Source organism: Chelonia mydas, chromosome 6 (genome assembly GCF_015237465.2).
Source record: "Chelonia mydas isolate rCheMyd1 chromosome 6, rCheMyd1.pri.v2, whole genome shotgun sequence".
Lineage (NCBI taxonomy): Eukaryota > Metazoa > Chordata > Testudines > Cheloniidae > Chelonia > Chelonia mydas.
This window is the reverse complement of record NC_051246.2, coordinates 34,886,564-34,914,205: the sequence shown is the minus strand read 5'-3', so window position 1 is coordinate 34,914,205 and position 27,642 is coordinate 34,886,564. Positions and strand designations below refer to the sequence as shown.

At 42.0% G+C, this 27,642-nt stretch overlaps 1 protein-coding gene and 1 long non-coding RNA gene across 13 annotated transcripts in view; one reads left to right on the top strand and one right to left on the bottom strand.

The window, feature by feature from the left end:
* TUB (TUB bipartite transcription factor) overlaps positions 1–27,642 on the bottom strand; it is a 250,240-nt gene that overhangs the window by 79,604 nt on the left and 142,994 nt on the right. For 2 of the 11 annotated variants that reach the window (XM_037899757.2, XM_043548590.1), the window contains exon 1: positions 10,346–10,761. The exons of 7 other annotated variants lie outside the window; for them this stretch is intronic. In XM_037899757.2, coding sequence (XP_037755685.1) covers positions 10,346–10,383 — 38 coding nt within the window. In that variant the 5' untranslated portion in view covers positions 10,384–10,761. Of the gene's footprint in view, positions 1–10,345; positions 10,815–27,642 lie in introns of those variants that run through there. 2 more of the 11 variants (XM_043548589.1, XM_043548592.1) reach the window with 2 other exon arrangements.
* LOC119566402 lies at positions 10,767–19,939 on the top strand. Of its 2 annotated transcripts, none has more exons than XR_006291520.1 (3): positions 10,767–10,829; positions 11,437–11,598; positions 13,210–19,939. It is a non-coding gene; the product is annotated as an uncharacterized LOC119566402 (long non-coding RNA). The 2 variants fall into 2 exon arrangements; XR_005225432.2 differs by lacking the exon at positions 10,767–10,829 and adding an exon at positions 10,830–11,089.

The following is a 27,642-nucleotide window of genomic DNA, read 5'->3' as shown; positions in this document are numbered from 1 at the left end:
AGGGATCAGCCCACGGAACCCTACCTGGGAAGGAAACGGGCAGAGAAACATCCCAATGCTAGGGGCTAGGGTGAGGTGTGGTGAGACATGCCGGAGCCATACTTGGTGTTGGACTGTTGGGACCAGTGAGACACTGTTGTTTGGACTGTTGCGGGGGAGGAGGAGAGGGGTTCTGATTTTGGTAGAGGCGAGGGACTTCCAGTAATAAATTAACCCCACAAGAAGGGCTATTTGTGTACTCTAAAGACTAAATGGAGTTTATCTGAGGAATCAAGAGGGAAACTGAGGCAAGGGACCTCTTGTAGGGTTGTCCTGAAGCCACACATTTACAAACTCCTTTCCTGATCACAACTTTAAGACCACCACTCTCTCCTCCCCTGCCGTCCATATGACCCAGTTCTAGAGCAACACATACAAGAAATCAGCCAGTCAATATTGGCCAACTAGAGGGGCAGCTGATGATCATATATCCATAACAAAAAATCAAAGTAAGTAACAAGATGTACGGCAATAGTCACCCTGATAACTTTTCTGGCATGTTGTATCCCTTTCCCTCCCCTGTTTGTAAGCTCTTCAGGGAGGCCAGTTTCTGTATATCTGTGGAGTATTACTGTACCATAAACAACAACAGAGCTCAGGGTGAAACTCCTGGGGTCTACAGCAGGGCACACTCATCTGAGCGCCCTCAGCTGCAGAATTCCCTGGCCTTATCGTTCCATGTACAGAGCACAACACTAGACTTGCCTCTTTGCACAGGACTTCCCACAGTAAAGAAGGCTGCAAAATCCCAAGGAGAATTTCTTTTGTTCCCCACTCTCATTCATTTCCACAAATCTTCCCTGACGCAATCCACAATTCTCATTCATTTCCACAATCTTCCTAGCAAGACAGCAAGAATGCATCTACCAATCCTTATAATTGGCACCTACATTCTACAATATCAGAGCATTAGAAAGCAGTGAAAAGGTTAAAAAACAAACTACTGTTACAAAAATATACTTGTGTAAGTTTATCTTTGAGTAACCTGAAGTAACAATCGAATTGAACAATTTTCTACCAATACTTGATAATATGTGGAATGAATAATTTCACTTAATTTTAAAGGGTATTAACTATTGAACTATTAAAATAATAAATTGGGATACTATTATTTAAGAGTTATACATAATAAAATCCCAATTAAAGGTAATAAACCTGTTAGAAGAAAATATTTACTATATAGACATGCTGAGTTTAAACAAATCACCATACTATTTTCATAAACAGGCTTATAATATATATAAAAATGCAAATGAAACACAGTAGTGTACGCCAACTTGAGGTGCGGTTCATGATTTGATTTACTCGTATGTAGAGCCCTACCAAATTCACAAATGTGAAAAACACATCAGGGATTGTAAAAGCTGATCTCCCCCATGAAATCTGGTCCAAGCAGGGATCCAGCTGTTAGTCCCGGCTGGGGATGGGAGGAACGAGATTTCCTCTTCCCTTGCAGGGGCTGCTCTTGGTACAGGTCAGATCCATCTCCGGGAACCTCCCCTGGCTGCAGGAAGCTCCATGGCTCCAGCTGTCAACCACACCCTGCCCATTACCATTGGGGTGGGAGACTGCTGGGAAATCTGGACAAATAGTAACCCACCACGCCATACCCTGTGACCCTCACTTCTGCTCTGCTGATGGTGGTGGCACTGGCTTTAGAGCTTGGCACCCGGCCAGCAGCCTTCCTCTCTGGCTACCCAGCTCTGAAGGCAGCGGGGCAGAAGTAAGGCTGGCAATCCCATGATCCCCTACAATCGCCTTGCGACCTCCCACCCCCACCTCCAGCCTGACTGCCTTTGAGTCGGGACCCCCCCCCCCCCCAGTTACACCACCATGAAATTTCAGATGTAAACATCTGAAAACTTGAAACTGACTAATTTTAAAAACCCTGGCTGTGAAATTGACCAAAATGGATCTTGAATTTGGTAGGGTCTACTCTCATGTTTTCCATAGAAAGACCACTTTTTATGACTTTTATAAAACAGAATACTAAGTTGCTTTTTTTCCTTACAGTAATTTTCAAACTGCAACATCACTGTTGAGTCTTCAGTTTGCAAAGTCTCCCACCTTCTTTTTTTAAGGAGGTTTTCTCTGCTTCTTTTGCCTACAAAAATTAAGCACCATGCTTCCGGGCCCACATGCATTCCTCCTTCACACACACAGCTCTCCTCAGTGCCTCCTGGTTCTATAGTAACACAACAGAACATACCTATTTTTGTGGGGTTGCATTCAGTCCAGGGACTGCTAGAAGAAGGGAGACTTCTGAAGGGCCTGAAAGCATAGCAATTTATCCCTTTGCACTGAAAATTATAGGAAATATCTGAAGCAATGTCAAGGGGCAAAATAAATTGTGCAGGAGAACAACATGGAAAACAGAGAAGGAAAGGAAATAGGAGAGAAAAAACAACAAGGGCTTGGGACGCAAAGATTAGAGATAAATATGGACAAGTTAAAAGGAAACAGTGTATCGGAGGAACGTAAACAGAAAATAAAAACAGGAATAGTCATCAAAACGAGGGAAAGGAAACAGACAAAGAAATGTGGAGAAAATCCATCCCTCCAGAAGCAGCATTTTTAGCCAGCCACAGAGGAAATGCTGCCTTTCACCAAGCCAGTTCATGCATCAGCAAGTGGCAGAAGCATCAAGGGGGAGACCAAATTCCCACACCTAAGAGAGGAACCTCACTGGTTCAGATATTTGTAATAGGAAACACAATCTTTCATGTCCATTCAAAGTCTCTGATTCAACTCTGGCCCAGCTCAGTAGTTACTGAATGTCATTACTATCCTATAGATAACTGGCTTTATCTTAAATGGGATGTTGGTCTCAGTCTAATTATTAGTGTAGTAAGGATGGTCTTGAGGTTCAAGCACTGGACAGGAGAAATCTGGATTCCATTCCTAGTTCTGCCACCGACTCCCTGAGTGTCCTTAGCAAGTCACAATCCTTCCTTGTCCCACTCCCATTGACTTCAAAGGATCAGACTCTCTGTGGCTTGGTTCCCGAAAAGTAAAATTGGAACAGTAACACTCCTTTTCTTTCACTTTTTGTCTAGCTTGTCTATTTGATTATAATTTTCTGGACAGGGATGGTCTCTTATGTGTTCGTACAAGACCCAGCCCAACAGGGCTTTGATATCAGCTGGATTCTCTATAACATCTTCTATAAGGAGGACAGTCTCCGCATTAAAACATTTCACTTATAACTCTGCCTAAAGGATGAGACCATGTTAAATTTTACCCACCACAGAAATCCTCAGAGTAGTCCCATCAGCCTGATCTGGTGGTCAGCAGACATGTGGTCTAAGGATGCTCCTCCTTAAGAGCAGCCCTTTTACAAACATCCAACCCTAACCCCTCCAAGCAGACAGGCTGAGTGACAAGTGCATATTGTGCCAAACATTCCCAATCACAAACAAACCCATCTGAGAAGCTGGGCTTTTTAGCTACATTGCAGTCCTTGGTGTGCAGGGGCTAACAGACTGAAAATATACATCAAATACATGTCTTTCTAATCTTAATAGAGCAGGAACAAGTATTGGCCACATCCTTCTTACAGAGCTTATTTGAGTGTCATTTCTAAAAAAAATTTCCAACCACTCCAATTACCAGTATTTGTGAATCTATGATATGGCACCTCTCCCACACAATTTTTATCAAATCATAATCTTTTATCTTACAAAATCAATCATGTCACTATAGATTGACCATTGAAAAGGTTCAGATTTTTAAGTACAACTTCGATATTCCATGGCAAATGTATTTAAGCAACAGAAAATGCATACACAATCCAAATGTTTTTTCCAAGGATATATATTGCTGCTGTATGTATATTTCTTGTATTGCATAAGTAAGTTATTTTATATAGTGCCATCTGCTAAAGTTGCTCGATCCCATGCTTTACAGTTCACAGAATCCTGCTGGGTTTTGTGGGACTATCTGAAGAACTCTGTAGGTTTCCAATGGAACTACACAGACGCTTTGCTGAGCGCTTCCGAGAACTAGGGACACAAATTTCCCCATGCTCACAACACTTTTCATCTGACAGTACTATATTTTTCTGGTGTAAAAATTGCACTTTATAAACATTGCCTTAAATGTTCTTCTGTTGAAACTTATCAAAAATCAGCTAAATATTTTTATACCTACACAAATAGTCACAAAAACTACATGCTACTGAGGCATCACAACTCCACAGAGGGAGTTATCCCTTTACTACACTTGTCTATTTTGTAATAATGGGAGTTTCACACAGTCTTAGTGAAGAAACTGTACCTCTTCATCCAAAGTATCTTTAATGTCCTAGCATTAAACAAAACTAATATGTAAACTCCATAGATCCTACAATTTAGCAATGGGCTCAATGCAAAATTTGGATCCAGGTTTTTGAATGCCTCTACTTACATTTATGAATTAAGGCATCCTATATGTTTGTCAAGATTCTCCAACAGACATTTTGGATATCAAAATATTTAGACATATGTTATCATTACTTACACAATGTTAATGTGATTCTTGGTCAATACTTTTCAGTGAAAACTGCCAACGGACACTATAGCAAGATATTTAACATAGAGAAACAAAAACATTTGCTAACGAAGATGTAGCTTCCTGAAAATAGGAATGAATCAATTTTTGCAGGTGATCTACAATTTCTTTTTTAAATGGGATTCTACACCTCTTTTTGCTTCCTTATAATGAGGGCCAGAACCACGTTTTTTTAACAACTATCTATGGCCTCAATCCTATAAAGACTCACTCACATGCTTAACTTTATGTTAACTTTTACAGCTCTAATCTACATTAGATTGCATTAGACTAGAGAGAGCAGGTGACACACAGGTCTCCAGTGCCACAGCCTATCAGGGTTAATGCTACAAAAGAGAGAATAGAATAGAATAGAATAGAAAAAGTATTTGGGGCAAAATGTTAAATACTATAAATTATACCTCTAACCCTTCTGCCCATCAGAGTTGGCAGCAACAAGGGCCGGGTTCAGTATGTAGGGGTTCCATTACAATAACACAATGCAAAACTGGCTCGAGCCCCCACCCAGCGACCTGGGACAAATATACACCACCCCCACTGGGCGTCTCAAAGAGGCAATACTTCCCCTCTCGCAAGCACAGAGTCTGAGTGTAGCAAAAACCTTTTTATAACAGAGAGAAACAATGTGGTGTTATGTTGGGGAACCACCACCAACAGGATTCATAACACAACCCATGAGCCAAAACCCACCCCAAGCAAATTGGGCCGTGTCCTTTCCCTTTGGTTCTTGAGTCCAGCAAACCAAAAGTCACCCAAAGTTCCAAAAGTCCAATAACCCAAAAGTCTCTGTCCCTGGTCAGTGCAGCCCCAGAGTTTGAAAGTTTATCTGCAGAGTTTTACCTCCCTACCTGGGTGGAAATGCGGAGGTTAAGGGGCACCTTGTGTGTTCTGAAGCCAACTGCCCAACCTCTCCAGGGGGCTCCGCTCCGCTCCACCATCCACCCCACGAATTGCTCTGCTCTGCCAGCTGCTCCACTCCACCAGCCGTCCCACAAACTTCTCCACAGTATATCTTCAGGGCCCCCCCCCCCCCCGACTACTTAACACAACATTCAGTGATTTCAGCTCTTAGTAATTTTAGCTCTTTAGTGATTTCACCTTGTAATAGGGGAGCCTCACGTGCTGGTACGCCATTGGCCCAAAGTGAATTCAGCTCAGTAGCCTGTAACTAGACTTGTAGTGGAATCAAAACTAGCTCTAATATTCCATCATGGAGAGAAAAGAAGGTGCCATCGGTATTTAAGGCCCTCATTAGGGGGCCCATACCACTAGGTATTAATACCTGTCCCCAACCTCTCTCAATTCACTGGGTTTTGGAACCCATGACCCTTGCCTAGCGAGTGCTGCTTAGTTGATGGTGAGTCCCTCCATCATAACAAAAGGCCAAGTACAGTTCCACTGTCCTTGATTCACATAATCAGGATAATAACAGTTTATTCTTCCTGCCCCAATAACAGAGAAACTGGAGCTCCTACAGCAGCCAAAGTGACCATCTAGGCGGGGTGGGTGTGCCTATGCAGATGAGATCAGCCCCTGAAGTTCTTTTCCATAACCCACCATGACTCGCCACCAGATGTCAGGGTAGAGCTCATCCTGACTCTGCTTACATACCCAACAAATAATACACATTTACATCCATTACGGGGGAGCAAAAACTAGCATTGATCCTGGAGGGATTCTCTCATATTTTTAGTTAATCTGCTCAAAAAAATTTCAATATCTCAATTGTACTAAAATCTATTATGAGCTTCGGACACTCATGGATTGCTTAGTAGTCTTCCTGGCTCCTTCCATTTTAAAGGAAAAGTGTATCCATTATACTCAGATGAGCAATCTGACATTTTATAAAGAAGTGACTCTTAAGCTTGAATAAATTCAGATATGCATCTACATACTGGCATAGTCAAATTGCAAGGATGAGCAATATAAGCGAATGATTTATATAACTGTTTAGAGCCTACAATAAAGTTACAATTTATTTTCTCATTCTGCAGTGGTCTTACAGCTTTTGTACCATGCTGCATGTAGGTCAATGAAGTTCAGGAGATGTTACACAAGTCTTTATGGACTGTAGCATGCCAAAGTCCTGTGCTTTTCCCCCAAGCTCTTTCCTCATTGTATTGAAGGGGTGTGATATGACAACCAACTGTAGGTATGCAACAGATCTTTCAGCTTTAAAAGCTAACCACCACTGAAATCAGAACATCATACAAGAGAAAATAGGAGGTAAGAAGTCAGATCAGCCAATGTAAGTCTTTCCCTCAGACAGAACTGAACATAGTCTAAGACGTGCACAATTTTTAGGGTTTTCTCTTATTGTGCATATGCAAATCTCTGAAAAGAGCAAGTTTTGCCCTAATTTACTAACACCTTTTCATATGTAATTCAGTTACTGAAATAAAACACACTTTAGAGATTCAAGTTTTCTGGATAAACATATTTTGGGCTGGATCTTCTGGGATGCTGAACACAACAGAGTTTAATAGGATTTATCGGTGCTTACCACCACTCAGAATCCAGCCCTTTCTCAAATGAAAAATAAAGAGCTCAAGTTCCATAGGGCAGAATTAATAGCATTACCATAAATCTAAACAAAAACATTTACTTCACAGCAGAAGGAATTTGATTATTTTTTTTTTAGCAGTTGCTAGTTGTAATAGTAAAGAAAACATGCATTGAAAATAAAACAAGACAGATTGTGATAAATATCCACAAGAGGCAAATATGAAGAACCACTGCCAAGGGTACTATGTTTCTATGAATTGTACAGTACAGAGGAGACCAAAACAGGCAGCGTGGAAGGAAAATGTAGCAACACGTCATTCTTTGTTTCCCTCTCTATAGACACCATCAGCTCCTCTGCAAAGTTTTAGCATGGCCCGTCTACTGTGTGAGAAAAGGGGAACAGCCAGGCTGCAGCAGGGAAGAGTCATGGAACAACTGATTTGGTTGAACACTGTTCTTTACTACATGGCTCCAAATGACATAATAGGCTTAGCTAGTGCCTTCTGGAGCAGTATTCCATTTTCTTTTGTGCTCTGTCTCTGCTCTGATACACACCCTGAAGGCACAGTCCAGGAGTCAATGACAGCATTCTTACATTCTTTGTAATCATTTTCAAACTCTTGAATCTCTGAAATACTTATGTTCATTAGGACTATAATCTACATGAATCTCCCAAAAGAAAAACATTACAGTTTTCATTTGCATCATTAACCACCTTATTTTTACTCCATGCTAGGGACTGATTTACTCATTTTCTGTATTTATAGTGCGTCTGTCACTATGGTATCTAGCCACTAGGATAGCTGTAATTCATATAAAAAGGTTAATATATATTGGGGCAAAGCACAGTTTCCCTACAATACTTTTCAAACAGTTGTACTAGTTTTTAAAATGTGTTCCATAACGAACTTTTTAAAAAATTATGATTTCCTCCTAAAATTGTTGAGTACTTTATTTGCATATAAAAAAATTGTTTGATTTACACAGAATCTGGTGGAACATGGATAAGACAGTTTTGTTGTGCTACCAATGTTCTGAATATACCTATTCAAACTAAAATGTCTCCATCTATAACCCTAATAACTACTCATTGTACAGTAACTAAACCCCTGAAATGTGATTTTATAAAATGAAGCCATTAAATAAAACTCAGACACTTTCTTTTTGCAATCCTTCAATTTAAAACACAGAACATTTTAAAATGAAATCTGATATGCAAATTAAATTCTTAAAAATAAGTAATAATAGAAGGTGTTCAGAGCACTGCACAAGCAACTGGAAACCTCATGAAACAGATAATATAAAACCAAATAAAATATTCAAAAGCCAAACATGGTAAATACATAAGGGAAATGATATAAACCTGTAGATGCAACATCAGCTATCTGTAATACAGCCACTGCCAGGACAGAAGCAATTTTTTTTTAAGTGAGTAAAGTTAAAAATAATAAAGCAGCTAAATAGTACTTGCATTAGTAGTTTTGTACCATAACTAAATGTGCCCACTTTTAATAAAGCGAGATAAATTAACTTCTCTCCCACAGTTTCCTTTATTTATTAATGCAATTACCATGGGGGAATGGGGACTGAAGCCCCCCTAAGCTCACGCTTGTCTACACCAATCCTCTGAAACCTTTATACTATATTCCTTGTGCACCTAAACTCTTAATAACTTCAGCCACAGTGCCAGTCTAGACACAAACAAGGATCAGAGCCCCTAATGTGCAGCTGTCCCGCAAACCCTGATTGCAATCTGCAGGCTGTTTTATAGCCCTTCCTCCTCCCCACCCAAACAGGGACAAGGGGATCCATTCTAGAGTGACAGGTGCTGCCCACCACACTTTTGACGCACACACCTCTCCAGAAGGAGAGCCAGCAGACAGAGACTTTGGTAGCTTATGGCAACCAAGGAACCAATGACAGAGAGCAATAGCTGGCGCTGCCATGGCAATCACAGCTCTTCTCCATGGCAGCTGCAGCAGGGAGGGCAGCTAATACTGACTGCCAGGCTTCTATATTACCCATAATGTGTCTATACCCATAACGTGTCAGAGTGGGAGACTGGGCAAGAAGAAAGGAAGTATTTGAGGCATCATATACAAAAGGTTACTTTGTTCTTCCACAAAGAAGTTACCCACCAATGCCTACAATACAAACCAAACCAGCTGGGGATTCAGTCTACAGATGCTCAGCCAGGTGCCTAATCTGTCTGAGCAACACCCTCCAAACTCCTTTCCTTTCCCCAGTGACTGTCCCTTTTATTCAATAGAGTCACCTCACCCAGCAAGAAACTACAAATAGACATAAGTCCCAAGTGCAGCACCGGACTCCTGGTGCAATTCATTCCACAAAGTAGAACAGGAATGATCCTTGGAACTGATTTTGGATTAACATCAAAATACCCCCAAAAGCTTATCCGCTGCTTTTGCTGCTGCTAAACGGCCTTAGTGCCTCTGAACACTGCACGTGTGTAACGGTTACAAAGCTTTTCAGCTACAAAGTAAAAGTAGGTTTCACAACTGCAAAGAATATACTATAGCAGCCAGAGTGGTTCATTGATTACATGCAATAGGCCTAAACATGCTCCTATAGAAGTCAGAGGTAAAGCTACCATTAACTTTAGTGGGAGCAGGATTGGGCCCCAAATTTGGACTCTTGCTCAGGTGGCCCATCGCAGCTCACTTTCACACCAGTGATATCCTAGAGCCCATTTGTATCTGAGAGGACTTTGGGGGGCAGGGAGAAAAAAAGGCAATAACTTGGTGATGGTGCCCCCACTTTTACCTGGGAGACAAAAGCAGGAAAGTATCCAGGCTTCCTACAGAAAACCGGAGGTGCCCCACATTTCTCTGGCGTGTTTAAAAAAAAAAAAAGTAGAGATCCCGCCGACTTCAGGGTCCAGTCATGAAAACCAGAATAGCAAAGGCGAGGTGCCTGTTGGACTCCCCCAACAGACCAAAAACGGGCTCCCTGGCCTCCCGAGAAACAACACTGCTCAGGACCACCACCCGCTCCGCCCTGGAAGCCCTTCCCCGCGCAGAGGGGCGCGCTCAGCCCCGAAACTGGAGCAAAACCAAAACAACTGGGGGATGAGCCGCTCTCCCCGCCCAGCAAGGGGAGCCCCCCCCCCTCCCGAAAAACTTTGCAGGCGCTGAGGGCGAGCCGCCCACCCCACACTCCGTCGTGCCCGGGCTGCCCTTGCTCCCTGCCGGGCCCCAGGACCAGGCTGGGGGGAGGGAGGCGCCTTCCCTACCTGTACGGGATCCAGTCCGCCTGGTGCTTTGAAGTCATCGCGCCCCGGGGGAGGCGGCTGCCCCAGGGGCAGCACGAGCGCTCGGAGCCGGAGGAGAGGACGCCGCGGCTGGTCCTCTGGTCAGAGTCCCCCGCGACCCGGGCAGCATCCTCCGTCCGGACCGGGCAGCGGCAGCAGGCGGCGGGGGTTATCCCAGCCGCAATCCCAGCACCAGCATCCCCCCGGGGCGGGCTCCTGGCGCCGGGGCGGGCAGCATAGAGCCAGCAACCGGCGGCTCTGCCCCGCTCTTCTCTCGCCTGTCCCCGGCTGGAACAGGCGCTGGAGCCCTCGCCGCCTCAGCCCGGAGTGGGGGAGGGGGGCAGCGCCGCGGAGCGAGCCCGCCTGCCCTCGCTGTAACCCCGCCCGCTCCCCTCTGCCCGCCGCCGCAGCCCCGGACTCAGCGCCGCCGCCGCTGCACGGAGGAGGAGGAGCCGCCGCGCGCTGGGTCAGTGCACGAGCAGCCCAGCTCGGCCGCCGCCGCCGCCGACCAATCCCCGCGGCCCGAGCCCGCGGCCAGCGATGATACACGCCCAGCCCCGCGCCCGTCACCGCGGGCCGCTGCTGTAGGCATGGGCGAGCTGCCGCCCGCAGGGGCAGAGGCTGCTGCACAGGGGCAAGCGGGGCCGGGAGCCGCGGCCCTGTGCCCAGCTGGGCGGCTGAGGCCGGGGGACGATGGAGGAAAGTTGGGGAGCAGAGGGAACGGAGGTACCGCGGCGGGGGGCTCGAAAGAGCTTAGCCGGGGAGACTGACAGAGCGGAGGGGGCTGGGTGTTTTCGGAGAGGGGTGCCATGTAGCCCCCACGGGATTTGCGGCCAGAGGTTTGCGTGCAGGGACTGAAGCTGGCCGACAGGTGCCGTCTAATCTTGCTCTGGTAGCTGCCGCATTAGCAGTAGCCACGGCTTTGATGTTGCCAGGCTTTACCTCTTGCTCTCTCCGGCGGCCTTTGGGGGCCTGCAAAAACCCATAGCCATGGCTTCCCTGAAGTTGGAGAAAAAGAGAAAGCCCAAGGAGAATCGCACCTTTTTAAATGCATGTAGCCCTTTTCTTTGCAGAGATCTCACCGAAAAGGTAGCCAGTGCAAACCAGTCGCTAGGACTCAAAGCTTGTCACTGATTTTTCCTACGGATCACAACTCCTTTCACAGCCACTTCTTTGTGAGCCTGGGAATCTAGGTGCCCCTTGACTCTTGAGAAGCCCCATGCCAAGTTACACAGGTAAGGGAGTGCTGTGACACAGAGACCCATTGATGCAGCTGGCAAAAGGTTCACTGTTCTAGGTCAGCCTGACAAGCTCACTACAGCTAACACATTGCTTTTCTAGGATGTTTCTATAAAGAATATCATGCAAGGTATCTAATAAAAGCCTATGTCATACAGATTCTCCTAATCCTTGCAAAATGTATTTATTGCTACCATGTAAAGAGTGATGTACGTGTACTGGAAATATGTTCCTAAAAAGTCTGTGTTAAGGCAGATGTAAATTACTCATTGTAAGCCAAATCTGCATAAGCAGTAAACAGGGGGTAGGAAAATACCAAACACTGATCCTGGATGGGGGCAAAGACAGTGAACTCTGGAGACAGAAGTAGAAGGCAAAAAAGAACATCCCTTCACTGAGGAAACCCCTTGAATGGTGTGAGATATTCATGACTCTTTGATCCTGATGTTGACCAAAAACCAGCATCTCTATCAAAGACTGAATCCTTAGGAGAAAATCTACTTTATTAAACATTGATAAGTGTAGACCTAGGATAGCATTTTATATATGTAACCTGTTCTGTTTCCATTTATTACACAATAATAGCAGTGTAGACAGGGTGTCATAGGCTAGTAACCAGAGTATGGATCCAGGCTCATTGGGGGCTTGATTGTGGTTGTTAGCCCTTGCTGAAGCCTATGCCTCCACATCTGCACTGCCATTGTTACCTGTGCTAGCTACAGTCACACCTTCACTTGCACTGGAGATATATCCTGTGGGTGCTAATGGAACACAAGCAACAGTATTACTGATAATTCATTTCAGGTGAATGGTGGGAGCAGGTGATCCTTAGGTTCCATGTGCGCTAACATCTTGCTGTAAAAGAAGTGGAACCCTAGGCTGACACAGACTCCTTTTGCAGTCTATATCAAGTCCCCCAGAGCAAGATTTCCAAACTTTACACACGTTAAGTCCAGAGATGCAAAGGACCCATGACTCTAGTTTACTTCAAGAGGAGTTGCAGGTGCTCAGCCCCACTTAAAAATAAAATCAAGCCTCTTATAGTTGGATGCCTAAATATGGATTTAGGTGCCTAACTTTATACACACAAGTGTGAAAATTTGGCTTTCACCTCTCTGTGCCTCAGTTTCCACATCTGATGCCACCACCTTCTTTCCAGAGGAGTAACAACAATAGTTAGTTTGTAAGGTATTATACAAACCTTAAATCTCAACAGAATGCCAACAATTCTCCAGTGGCTGGGGATGTAGCAGCCATCCCAGAACCCCAGTTTATTTGGGCAATTGTCCTTTGGAAAGCTCTTCTAAATACAGGCAAGTATGTACTGACCCCAGCACAAAAAGCTGGGCTCTACTTCTTTGGCAGTAAGAGACTGGGAGCATACACATCTTAAATTAATTATTAGAAGAATTATGCATTGATTGTGGTGTGGAAGCCCTGACAATCAGCTAGGCTCTGTCTAAACACATAATAAGACTAATAAGAATTCACAATCAGAGGAGAGAGGAATCTAATGAAAGACGGAGGAGAGGGACAAAAATAGTCAGTCGATTTATTTTCTTTAAATATCATTTACCTAGAACTATTAATTTCATATTTTCTTGTAGGCATCAAGGTAGCAGTGTATCTGGAGGTGGACTTGGAAGATGGAAAAGAATCCTTATGGATCATTCAGGGAGGAGGTTCCCTGCAGACAGACATTGTGGAAGAAAGCACAAAGATAAGAGCAATAAGGAGTCAAGGCTGGCAGCATTGGTCAGGAGGAAAGGATAAAATGATAAAGAGACAAGAGGAGCAGAGTTATGAAGAGCCAGCTTGTTAACGACCGTTCCCCCAACCCCAAAAAAAGTCTTCAAGCAGTCTCTGTGCATCATCTGCATGCTGATCATAAATCCTTTGCAGTTGGGAGGCATGGTCACCATCTCAGAAAAGATGCTGTAAAATTAGAGGTGGTTCATTCAGAGAAAGGCAATAAGAATCATTAAGGGCCTGGAAAAGCTCTCATATGAAGAGAGAATGAAAAGATTAGGATTGTTTATCTTAAAAAAGAAGATGAATAAGAGGGGACATGATCAAAAGTGTGTGTGTATATATATATATTTTAAAAAAGAAAACAGAAGCTTCTACCGTCTCTATACCAGTTTATATAATATTACAAGGTAGAAGCTTCTGTTCTGTTCTATTCCGTTCTCTTTTTTTAGAAATACAAGAACAAGGAGACAGTCAATGAAATTAAAAGATGGCAAATGGAAAACTGATAAAGTAATACTTTTTCACACAAGACATAACTGGACTGTGGAACTTAGTGCCATGGAATGTTGTTGAGGCCGAGAATTTAGCAAATTCAGAATGGCAGTGGATGTTTATACAGATAACAATAGCGAGGATTATCATAATTGATTGTGACAGATTTTTGAAGGAATATTAAATCTGATGATTCAGGGCTTTAATTAATCTCTATTAGAGATCAGGACCTAATGGGGGGACAAATTATCCCACATCTGTCTACTGCAGGGTTTTTACACCTTCCTCCGAAGCTCCTGGTGGGGAACACTGTTGGAGACCGAACACTCTCAGGTCCAATCCTGTATGGCAGTTCCTATGAGTAACAAACCACACTTTCATCACCACTAGAAAAATCTTAATTTAATTGAAAAGAATAGGCTGAAGAAATATCTGTGGGCTTGTGTGGTAGTAAATGGTTTGGGTTGGCTTTTTTAACTGTGCCCATTGCAGAACATAGCAAAAAACACCACGGATCAAGAAGTTCTTGAGTTCTTCAGAGAATGTTCTCAGGATTTGTGATATCAATAGAACATGTACTGTCAAAAAGCCCCAAGTACAAATGTCTGCTAGATGAATTCATACACAAACATCAAAAAGGTCCCGCTGAATATTTGAGCTGTTTGAATTGGTGAAAGCGTTTACCATAGTGTAATAGCCTGAGAGAGCGTTTGTGTTTAAAAATAAAAAGTGTAAAAGGTAATCAGATTTTCAAGGTGAAAAACAGGGACATTTGCCTTGGGAGAGGGGGAGTTGTAGGGTATGGTTGCAGTGTGGGGTCAGAAAGAAGTAAAGAGAAGGGAAGGAAAATAATTCTCATTCCTTTCTCTTGCATTTTCTGTGCTTTAGGGTTTTTTTTCCTTTTACCTTTTTTTTCCTCTGCTCCCCTCTCCTCCTCTTTCTTCCCTAGCTGTCACCCACTTAGCTTCTCCTCCCACTCTTTGTGCCACACTTTGCTGTCTTTGGTTTCCAACCTTTCTGTTCTTTCCCACCACAATCCTACCACAATCTGGTACTCACCTCTGAGACAGGTGAGGTGAGCAGAAGTGTGGATCCCAGTCTTCAGTCTGGCTCAATAGTTGTCTGCATAGGAGGCAGCGCAGCTGAGCTACCTGTGCACTCAGAGTTGTGTCTGCACTCAGACTTCACAAGGCTCTGACTGAGGGTGAAAAGGGCAGTCCTCACTCAGAAGCTCATGGAGGGTCAAGGTGGTACCTTTATTGTACAAGAGACCTCAGGATGGCCCTGGAAGTGCATAAGCGCTCATTTAACCTGCTGCCAATTTTTAGCAGCTCAGCCTGGACTTGGATCTTTGAAGTGGTCAGTTTCCTGACAGTTACTATACAAAACAGGACAAAGCACTTGTACATAACTTGTATGTAATAAGGCAGGAATATCTGTAAGCCAACATGATAGCTGGCTGCTAAAGCTAACTGTAAAGAGAACTGCATCCATCAAAAGCTATTTAGTTTTCATGCTTAATTAGTTTTAGTCACCAAGCTGATAGGCAAGACTTACTTCCATTAGATGAAGAAGAGAATTTTTAAAAGATTAAGTGATGTATATACACAACACTGTATTATCATAATGCTGTTGGAAGCCAATGTTGTAGTTAAGATTGCAAACTCATGTGCATTGCAAAACTCGTTCACTGAGAACTGTCTCTTTACATATAGATTTGTTACTTGAGCAATTATTCCGAGTTTGTCCTCCATGTGAGGTAGCTGTCCTGCAAATACATTTAGTGATTGAGATGATGAATAATACAACACAGCTTTACCTAACAGTTGAAAACATCTGAATTCGATGCAAAAACCCTTCTGGCAATCAAAGTAAGGAGCATCCAACACTGAAGCATGAAACCTCAGTCTGCTGTCTTAATCCTTGAAACAGATATGAAATATCCGTACCAATTTGGAAATCAGTGTGCAGGATATAAGTGGGGTTTTTTTTGGAGATTTATTATTCCATTCAAACTCTTGTTTATTCTTCCCTCTTACTAGAGCCACCTGCTTCTTTCTTGTTTCTAGGCTGACAGAATGGCATTGTTTAGAGACAGTCTGCTAAGAACATAGAGATCCTCAAATCAGCATATCTTTGAGCATTTTCAGTACCTATTAACTGTCCTAAGAAATAGGGGGCAGTTCCTGCATTGAATTAAAATTTCAGTCTGATTTGTCCCAAAGATAGCCTCCAGTTTCTTAATTTGATTGATGATCATGAAAAACAAAAGCAAAGAGATTTCCTTACTTTAGGACCCAATCCTACTTCCATTAAGTTCTGTGGCACATTACCTAATTGATTCAAAGGCAGCAAGACCCTAATCTAGTCTTTCCTTTTATGCTCTTTTTAAAAAGGACAGGAACTGATAGTTTGTCTTTGTTGGCTTCATCGGAACATACCATGAAAAACATTTTTACGCATTATTAAAATCATAGTGTAGCAGAAATAAAACAGACTCAGCATGAGCATTTAAACATTTTTGTGTATATGCAACTCTTTTCTTTAATAAAGCTGAGTGAAGATAGAATTAGAGCCCAGTGGTATTAGAACAGCTTTGTGTGCTTTCCCGTTTAAAATCCTAAATGCAGAGAAATAGGGTCGATTTGCACTGGTATAAATGCAATTAAAGTTGTGTAAGATTTTCCATTGTGAAATCCCTGATAACCAAGTTTTCAGATGAAGTAGAGCTATGCCAAATATTCACAGACACACCCTAAACTAAGTAAAACTCACCTGATTTCAGGGTTACAAACTCAGAGCAATTTCCTCACAAGGCTCACAAACTTTTTGAAGTAAGCTGGAACTGGTTTTGAATGCACTTGAGACCGTTTCTTTTTTATAATGAACTCATGCAAAGTATATGTAATTTCATATGACAAGGTGAAATTTAGTGGATCAACGACAAAGAAGATTTTCAGATAGATCCTGCAAAAAATCAAAGCACTGACTGGTAATTTCACCAAAAAACTTCAGTCTGGACCAAAGACTGGATGGAAAGACTTCCACTGACTGCGGTGGGCTTTGGATGAGTCCTCAAAACATTTAGGCCAAATTCCCTCTTTCTGCTCAAAGACAGGTGGAAGGAGAAATTCCAAGTTTATATCTTTCTGCCTCTTTTGCTAGTAATATGAAAATCCAGCATTTGTGACATCTCATTTTTCTATTATGATACAAGAAGTGTGTAGTGAATGTGAATAACTTGGAGATGAAACTCTGGGAAGGGACATAAATCTGTAAAAGATTTATTGCACTTTTTACTTGGCTGAGCTTTTCTGGACAGATGCAGAGGGTCACTTTTCTTTGCCTTTATTTCATCTATCATCATTCCAATGAGTACATTTCTGTTTCTTTATTGTGATGCTGGAAAGCTCAGATATCCATCAGTAATATGCTGGAATAGTATCTTTATTCTGTAGCGTTAGAACATGATTTTCTAGCCAGTTGGAAAGAGTCATTTTCATTGTAACTCCTTCAGTTCTAATTGCTTAGCTTCACTGAGATCCTGTCTATCTAATACCAGTGTTTTGGAATATAAAATCAAGTCGATGTGATTTGAATGAACCTGAACGCTTATATAAACTATATAAATAAGTATTGTCAAAATTAATTTTTTGAGGGATTCAGCTAATGCCACCAGCACTATACACCCAATCTTGTACTCCACTGAGTCATAGTAGCTCATAGATTTACCACTATTGGTCAGTGTTTTTTAATTGTCACTTGATGCTTGTTATTTAATTTTAGTTCAGTATAATGGTGAACTATGTACCAAACTTAACTCTTGCCACAAGATATTTTGATGGACATAATCACACGTTAATCTGATTTGCCATAGGAAATAATGTCCGACAATAGTAAGCCCATCACAACCTCTTACAAAGAATAAGACTGATCTGCACAGCCCATAACAAAGCTATTGAGGTCCCAAATAGTGAACTAGCAGGATCATCGGATAGATTTGCCTTCAACCTTCGTTTAATTAATCGTTTGATTAATGGTTCACATAGATGAATTCTCCATGAATACAGTACTTTAAAACAAAATTGAACCAATCATATACTGTTCTTCCTAAAGTTTTGCATAGCTTCCATTTTAAAAAGGTTTCTTCTGGCCATTGAACCTTCTAAATTAACCAAGTTTTACATTATTGTATGCAAGGCTGTGGTAGCCATGTTGGTCCCAGGATATTAGAGGGACAAGGTGGGTTTTTACATTGACAGTTTTGACTTCTTGCACCCCTCAACTTGTCCTGGTGCTTACTTACTGAATTTTCTTCAAGTGACTGTTGTGTGCCCAACATCTGTGTGTTTGCTTGCAATTGGCCATCCTGCTTGAGACACAGTTATACATTTGTTTTAAAAATCAAATACAGGTATTCAAAACAAAATTGTACCTTCCAAAAATAAATTTAAAAAAATAGACAAGCTCTTGAAACCAGAAGATAATTCTGTACAGTTTTATTTCTTCCAAAGAGGTTTCAAATCCACAGATTTTTCTGCTTTTAAAAGCTGTTAGGTTCACATAAAAATGAACCTCAAAATAGAAGTGCTCCCTGCAGAACTAATAGGTGGAACTGAAAATGTGTTGCTATAAATGTTAGCTTGGAACATCAATATAATGACCTAATTTTATGCCCTTTATATTTCTTCTCCCAGTGAACATGATTAGCGAAAGAGGTCTGCTTCCTTAGAAACAAATAAACTGAAGATGTTGCAAGTAGTACTTATCCTGGAACCCTTCAACATATAGTTGCAATTCTGTTAAAAATGAGATTGAGTTCCATGTATAAGAAAATAAATTACATCAGTTCAGCTGTGCTCACACTGGAGACACAAGTAACTAGAAAATCAGGGGAGTGGATTTAGAATGAGTTGAGCTTTTAATAACCAGGGATATATAGTACATTAACGCTCAATCTTCAGTGTCTTTAGATGACAGTTAAGATTGAGAAATAGCTCGTCATTTTTGCTATTCCTTTTGTTTGCTATTTTGATTGGAAATGTCTGAATTAAGAAACTGCATAGTGAAAGAGCGCTTAAATTATTGCTTTGATACTCTCCTCACAATACAGAGCCTTCTACACGGCCCTCATCACCGTGCTATCTGAGTGCCTTACAACCACGAATGTATTTTATCCTCACATCACCTCTGTGATGTAGGAAAGTACCATCTCCATTTTACAGATGAGGAAGTGAGACACAGCGTAGATGAAGTGATTTGTCCATAGTCACACAGGAAGTCTGTGGTTAAACTGGGAATTAAACCCTGGTCTCCTGAGTCCCAGTCCAGTGCCCTATCCACTAAACTCATAGACCATCCTTTCTGCCATCTTGACTAACCTTTTGCTTAAACCCCAAGGAAAATGTACATCATTCTACTGCTAATCTCACTAGTGGGTTGGTTAATCACTTATGCACACTATTAAATGGAATACCAAATCTGCTCATTTACAATATGTAATATGTACACCTGTAAATTATGCTTTAAAAATTATTGAACTAATACATATCTGCCTATTGTGGGTGCAAAAGCATGGGGAGTTCAGCATGGCAAACACTGCCTTAGCCTTTTACCTTTGCCAGTAAAAGAGGTCAAACAGAGCATATTGCTTAGTCTGTATTTCTCCAAGTTGTAGCCTAATGTAATTGAGTATTTCAAATATAGAGACAGAATAAATTAAACTTTAACAGCTAGCTGATTATGTGTTGTTGCAAAAGTTATTAGTTCTATTGGTTTCGTTTTACTGGTAAAAATTACATAGTTCTGTAGAGTCACTGTCTCAATATGACTAAGGTTTTGGCTTTGTAGACAAGGCAAGAGAGTTAACACAAATGCTGTCAGTGCCAGGCACTAGAGTTTTCGGTCCAGTCTGTTAAAAGTCCTTTTTTAAAAAAAAAAAAATTGTTATAAGATGGCTTGACCCATGGTTTACCAGGTTATAACTAGAGCCGGTCGGGAATTTTTCGACAAAATGTTATTAATTAGAAAATGCTGATCTGTCCAAACAGAAACATTTTGCAGGAATGTATGAAGTTTTGACTAAGCTTTCATCAGGAAAGATTTCTCAGGTCCAGGACAGGGTTTCTGCTCATGGACAGAGAGAGAGAGAGACCCGCCGCAGAATAGTCAGTAGCCTGGTGCTTAGGACACGCACCTGGGATGTGGTAGAGACAGGTTCAAGTCCCTGTTCTAAATCAGGAACAACAGGGATTTAATCCTGGGACTCCCACATCCCAGGTGAGTGCTCAAACCACCAGGCTATTGGCTCTTCTGCAGTGGGTGTCTCTCTCTGGTTTTGTCCTGATGCAGAATAAGAAAATATTTGAAATCTTAAAGATTCACAGTGGTTGGGAATGTTCTTTTCATCCACTTCTAATTACAACTGATTTGGCCACAACAGAGTTAACAGTGACTGATTCAGACCAACCCAGCTTCCAAAGGAGGGCTCCGGGGAAGCTGGAAAATTCCACAAGGTTGGCTTTGTGGAGTTTCCTTTGGATAGTCCTCTTCCAGGGGAAGGGGTTCTGGGAGGCATGGATTTAAGAAGTGTCCCATACCTGTAGATCACTGGGGTACCCTAAGTCCACAGCATAAGGCGCTTTTCACGTGGCTGGCTACCCACTCCCAAGAACATGTGTCCAGTACTCCACCCAGCTATTGGCTGGATTTTTCTGCAGCTGCTCAGAGACCTTGGAGGAGAACCAGAGGGAGTTATCACAATTCTAATGGAAAACATTAAGCTTGTTGTTCTCTATCACAGAAGACTAGTAAGGGGCTTTTTTTTTCTTTGCAGTTCACTTCAGTCTTCATTCATTCAAAAACTAAATCACAGGTACGAGTTGGTTTTTTTGACTATCAGACTGTAAAAGGTTGACTCCCTCTAGCACTGCACTGGGATAGTGAGGTCAGTACTGATTCAAAGGGGAGTGTGTTCCCAGGCCATTGCCTTCTGCACAGCAATCCTTAGCACTGCACACAGGCACTTAGATCAAAACTAATAGAGAGGTGAGAGCATCCCTACCGAATTGCCAAAAATTCAGCTATTAATATGGTAATAAGCAAGTTTTCCAATCAAGTTTTTCAACGTTTCAACTAGACTTTCTGTAAGAAAAAAAAAATCAAAGCAGTCTTGTTTACTCTTCTATAAAAAGTTAGCTAGAATATTGTTGGCAAAATATCTTTCTTGGCACACACATAGGAAGCTAAGCTTTTAAAATTTCCCCTTTAGACATAAAATTGCAAGTACTTAAACAACAATTAATTACTAAGCCAAGCATGTATTCAGACCCACACAGCACTGGAAAAGCCACAACGGATGCATTAAAATGAGATTTCCACTTTCAAAAGTTGAGTTTTTCAAACAGAAGATTTTCACTTTTTGCATGACAGGAGATAAGGTAAAGCAACATCTCTCATGCAGCTTTAGGATAGAAAAAGATAATGAAGAAAAAGAAATAAAATGTTCTGAGTTTCTATATATTATATACTGTACATTTAATAAAATAATTATGCAGATAAAAGGACTGCTCCGAATCTATGCCTGTATCAATTTTCACGCAGAAAGCTGTCTTAAGTGAATCTTATCTCCTCTTTTGGCAACTCCTCCTCTTCAGGCCTCATCAAGCTTCTCCTAGAGTACTGCAGGGTTTTCTCTGGGAGTCCTTCTCTTTCCTGGTCTGATTCAGCACCTCTTCTTTGACTCTCAGACATTTCCAAAACTCCTTCTCAGCTACAAGCCCCCCTCTTTCTAGGCCAAATCCTTCTCACCCTACTCACACAAGTAACCACAGTTTGGTGCCTGTGAGTAAGGCAAGCAGAATTTGCCCCACTCCACTGTCTTCTCTAGAGTTGTACAGCCAGTTATGTACTAAGTACATGTTAATGTTATAAGTACATGTCTGACACTTACTGTTCAAACTACAAAGCTGTACATGTAGGCTTCTTGCATTGTCTCCAACTCGTGTGCAGGGTCAGCTACTATTTGACCATTTAGCAACAAGCTGTGATTAGCTGAGCTTCAGACACGGGGAAACCTCCACATTCACTCAAAATGAATTGTTGCTGCAAAATCAAAACCAGATATATTTAACACATCCTTGTCCCAATGGACCTGCATATAAGATTTATGCTTCTGGAGTGACAGTGTAAAGTCAGATTCTGATAATATTTGCACAACTGAGGCATAACCAATGTCTCCGTACACATTAGAAAAGTTCCTTATAAAACTGCTATTTTCATACAATGATCTCAAAGTGCTTCATGTTGAATTACACATATTATGCTAATGCCACTGAAAAATATTCATGCTTCAACTCTGGGGTAGGTATCTCTGTAGCACTCCAACCTTCCCCAGGGATGGCATAGATGAGCTCTGGAAGCAGCCATCTGCAGTCCTCTTTGGCTGATAAGATAAACCAGGAAGAATCTTGAGATTGGGGAGAAAAGTTGCGGTGGGGAGGAAAATGGGACAGGAGAAAAGGAATCTTGCTTTGGGTTGTGAGCAGGGGTTAGAGGAAAAAATATCAGATTTAGTGACATTTACTAAAAGGCTGCTGAAGTTAATGGAAAGACTACTGGTGATTTCAATGGGCTTGGGATCAGGCCTGTTCCCAAGAAGTATTGATGGGTTTAGACCATATATACAGTGAGCATAATAATAAAACAAAAAGTGAATTTAAGCGTTCACAGTGGAAATCTGCCACGCGCCAGTACTTTGTTGCTGTACCTGGAAATGGCCTAGTCTGCTGCATCTCACCAATTCCTCATTCTGTTTTACAAAACCACTGAGAATCGTTTGTTTTTTTCAAATCCTGCCTCCTCTACAGGAACTGCTGACCAGTACCCCATTCCAGTGCTTTACTTATCAGCCCTTGTCTGTACTCTCCTTATAACAATAAAAAGGTGGAGACAAACTTTTCCATTATTTTAACTGCTGTGCTCTGTAAGACACAGTCGTGGTTTGAGCAACCTGTTACCAAATGTCAGCGGCACTGCTATGGGTACCCGCATGGCCCCACAGTATGCCAACATTTTTATGGCTGACTTAGAACAACGCTTCCTCAGCTCTCGTCCCCTAAAGCCCTACTCTACTTGCGATGCATTGATGACATCATCATCATCTGGACCCATGGGAAGGAGGCCCTTGAGGAATTCCACCATGATTTCAACAATTTCCACCCCACCATCAACCTCAGCCTAGACCAGTCCACATAAGAGATCCACTTCCTGGACACTACAGTGCAAATAAGCGATGGTCACATAAACACCACCCTATACCAGAAACCTACTGATAGCTATACTTCCCTACATGCCTCCAGCTTTCATCCAGACCACATCAAACGATCCATCGTCTATAGCCAAGCTCTAAGATACAACCGCATTTGCTCCAATCCCTCAGACAGAGACAAACACCTACAGGATCTCTATCAAGCGTTCTTAAAACTACAATACGCACCTGCTGAATTGAAGAAACAGATTGACATAGCCAGAAGGGTACCCAGTAGTCACCTACTACAGGACAGGCCCACCAAAGAAAGTAACAGAATGCCACTAGCCGTCACTTTCAGCCTCCAACTAAAACCTATCCAGTGCATCATCAAGGATCTACAACCTATCCTGAAGGACGACCCATCACTCTCTCAGATCTTGGGAGACAGGCCAGTCCTTGCTTACAGACAGCCCCACAACCTGAAGCAAATACTCACTAGCAACTACACACCACACAACAAAAACACTAACCCAGGAACCTATCCCTGCAACAAACCCCGTTGCCAACTCTGTTCACATATCTATTCAAGGGACACCATCGTAGGACCTAACCACATCAACCACACCATCAGGAGCTCGTTCACCTGCACATCTACCAATGTGATATATGCCATCATGTGCCAGCAATGCCCCTCTGCCATGTACATTGGCCAAACTGGACGGTGTCTACACAAAAGAATAAATGGACCCAAATCAGACATCAAGAATTATAATATTCAAAAATCAGTCGGAGAACACTTCAGTCTCCCTGGACACTCAATAACAGACTTTAAAGTGGCAATTCTTCGACAAAAAACTCCAACAAGAAACTGCAGAACTGGAATTACAGTTTGCAAACTGTACACCATCAAATTAGGCCTGAATAAAGACTGGGAGCGGATGGGTCACTACAAAAACTAATTTCCCCATACTAATTCCCCCCTACTATTACTCACACCTTCTTGTCAACTGTTTGAAATGGGCCACTCTGATTACATTGGCCTCATACCACTACAAAAGTGATTTTTCCTCCCTTGGTATTCTACTGTTGAGAATAGCCCACTTCCAGTTTAATTGAATTGTCTCATTTGCACTGACCCCCCCCGCCCCGACTTGGTAAGGCAACTCCCATCTTTTCATGTACTGTGTATATATACCTGCCTACTGTATTTTCCAGTCCATGCATCTGATGAAGTGGGTTTTAGCCCACAAAAGCTTATGCCCAAATAAATTTGTTAGTCTCTAAGGTGCCACAAGGACTCCTCGTTGTTTTAATCTAAAGACAATTAAAGGAACTACCCATAAAACCATTTATATCAGCAAGCTGAAAAAAAAGCCACAATAAAGATAAAGACTCAGAAAGCATTGAAAATAAAGTATATTTCAAGGGGACAATGGGCTATACAAGCCACTGATTTGTTTTATTATAATTAGTAGGAAGTCATCGATGAAGTACCCAAAGATAAATCATATGTGAAATAATATCAGAAAATGAAGATACGTGTTTCTGTGTTTGCCAGCTTCTCACTCCCTAATGGCACTGAATTTTGTTGGATCTCATATTACACGACACACCTACTATAAGGCAAATTAATGAAAACTGTAAGAAAACAAATACTGCATATTTTTCTGAAATGGAAAATTTGCTTTCAAGTCAGTCTGTGTTTACAGAAAAAGAAATGTAGTGCTAAGTTATCATTTCACTGAGAGCTAGCTCCTGAAAGCACTCCCCAACCACTGGGAGTTCTGTTCTTGGAGAGCCTGTAGTATTGAGCCACAGATTTTAACTATTAAATGTTAGGTGAATAATTTGATTTTTTTTTCATTTTTAAATGAACCAGTTTGTATACAGCATCCTAGTCATATCTAAATGTATTACATTTTGGGATCAGTGAACTCAGGGCAATCTGTGGCTCAGGTATAAACTACACTATGGAAGTAAACCCTAGGGAGAAACAAACATTTCTAAAACAAGTCCTGAGAACAAGTCAAAAGATTAATGCACATTTAGCCTGCAGCTAACCTAACATGAAAGTATCCGAGAAAGGAAAATGTGATCATGCTAGAAAGTCTCATGTCCCATTTATTCAAACTAGGAGAACATGGCACACGTACCAAATTTTCTTGTTAAGATTTAATTAAAAAAAAATCAGATTCAGGAAATATGCTAATTCTGTCTGCTTTAAGGAATTTGCTGATGAATTCTCAAACTTTCTGAAGGGCCAGCATATGATATCTCTTTTTACTCGGTGTTTGATAATGATCCTTGTGATTGAACCATTAATTAGGAAAAAAGGTTCCCTTCCATGAAAAAAATATATTTTCAAAAACATTCTGTTCTAGATGCCAGATTGACATCCTTAGTGAGTGAAGTTCACTATCCACAGAAGAAATAAGTCAGCAGCCATGCAGAAATCTCTATAATCACCTTTCCACTGTGCAGTCCATCACAGCCCTATTTGACCACCCTTTGGAGGGAAAGTTTAGTATTCTTTTTATGCTCAATAGTTTGTTGCCTCTACACTGCAAGTGTCAAAATTGAAAAGTATGCCAATAGTAATGACAGCTTCTGTGATACGGATACATGTTCACTTAATGATCACTAGTTTCCAGGTCATGAGAACAGGAGCCCAAGTTCACTCCTAATTAGCAATCTGGTTTCAGCTGCAGCTTTGCAGTTGGGATGGGACATGGCAGTTTCCCCATCCTATGCTGTTCTTCTCTCTCCCTACCTCCTTCCTGCTATTCCTACATTGAATTCCAAGCAGACACAAAGGGAGATGACTCTGTATCCTATTGCCAAGCCCATGAATAGAGCTTGTTGAAAATCTTCAAGTTTTAACATTCTGCAATGAAAGCCAGAGATTTTTTCCCCCTGCTGAAAAGGTTCCCAAAATGTTTTGTCACATTTTCTGACCCTATCGTCATCCAGCCCCCTCATTTTTAAAAATAAAATATTTCTTAAAAAAATAAGATTACAAACACGGGGGGGGGGGGAACCCATAGGAACCAAAATCATTGGAAATATCTAAGCACAATGCCGAATAAGGAGGCAGACAGGGAGACAGCATGGGCTAGTGTGTAGACCACTGTTCTGGAACTCAGGAGAGCTGAATTTTACTATTGTCACTGGCCTGCTGGGTGCTGGTCGGCAAGTCGCCACACTGGCTTTGTGCCTCTGTTTCCCCTCCCAATATTTGTCTGTTTTGTGTATTTAGATTGTAAGTTCAAATGGGCTTTGCATCAGGCCTTGAGAAGGGAGAGTGGGAAAACAACTTACTCTGTTATTTAGCTAGAGTACGTCTAAACGACAAGCTAGGGGCATGAGTCTCAGCTCGCTTAGACGCAATCGCGCCAGCTCTCATCTGAGCTAATGCAATAAAAACAGTAACGTAGCTGTGGCTGCACAAGCAGCGGTGGCATGGGTTGGCTGCCCTGGGTACACGTCCGCTTGGACCCTGGTGGCCACTGCTACCACGGCCCATGCCACCACTGCTACACTACTATTTTTAGGATAACAACTTAAAGGAGAGTCGGAGCAAGCATGCGTAGGCAAGCTGGGAATCACACCCCTCGCTCGCAGCATAGATGTAGCCTAAGGAGGCAGAAATAAGCTGATGGTTGCAAGGATATCCTCAAAAGGATGGTTGTGCCTCAGCCAATTTACCAGTAAATCTGCAGTTATTCAGTTACCCTGGATGTGACAAGTTCTTTGTGAAAAATGTCAGAGCCACCCTCTGCTTTAAGAAGCCTAGCTGGATTCAATTAATACCTGCTGAGCATTTTGAGCTGAAGACAAGTTAGTGCATAAATTGTATTTGAGTAACGGGCATTCATCCTGCCTTTGTTTATGGTGACATACATGCTGTACATTCCTCTGGGGAAGACTGGCTACATGCATTAGCCAGAGCAGTGCTTATAAATTATAGAATATACTTCAAATAATAAAGACAATGTGAGGATGGAGAATTTAATTTTTACATTAGTTGAAAATCTATTTTACTGCTAACCAATACAGCTTGTAGAAAGAGTAACACACACTCACACCCCCATTATGCCATATAAAAGGCTTTTAGAAGCAATATTGTTCCCCAATCTCTGAGGTCTGGCTTCTTTCAAAGAAAGGTCAGTGGCCTACCTTTGTAATGGATGAAAGATATTCTGAGTGGTACGAAACATGGTCAGGGGGCAAATAATTTCCTTTAAAGAAGCCCATGAGAAGGGAGCAAAACTCAGCCAGGCCTAACCCCATGGGTCCTAGGGCACCCAAAGAAAGGGACCTACCAGAACTGCAGTGGCATGAGCTATTTTGCGTGGATGTCTCTCTCTCTGTTTCTGACAACTGCCCCCCTATGGCAACATGCCTGTCATTCTCTGAGTCCTCCTGCACATCTACAAAGTAACAGCTGGAGATGGGGGGTTGGGGAAAGAGAAGGAAAGGAAGGCAATTAAAACATCCAACAGTAATTCCCCTGGGAAATTAGCTTTCAGGGATGGCGCCATAGTGT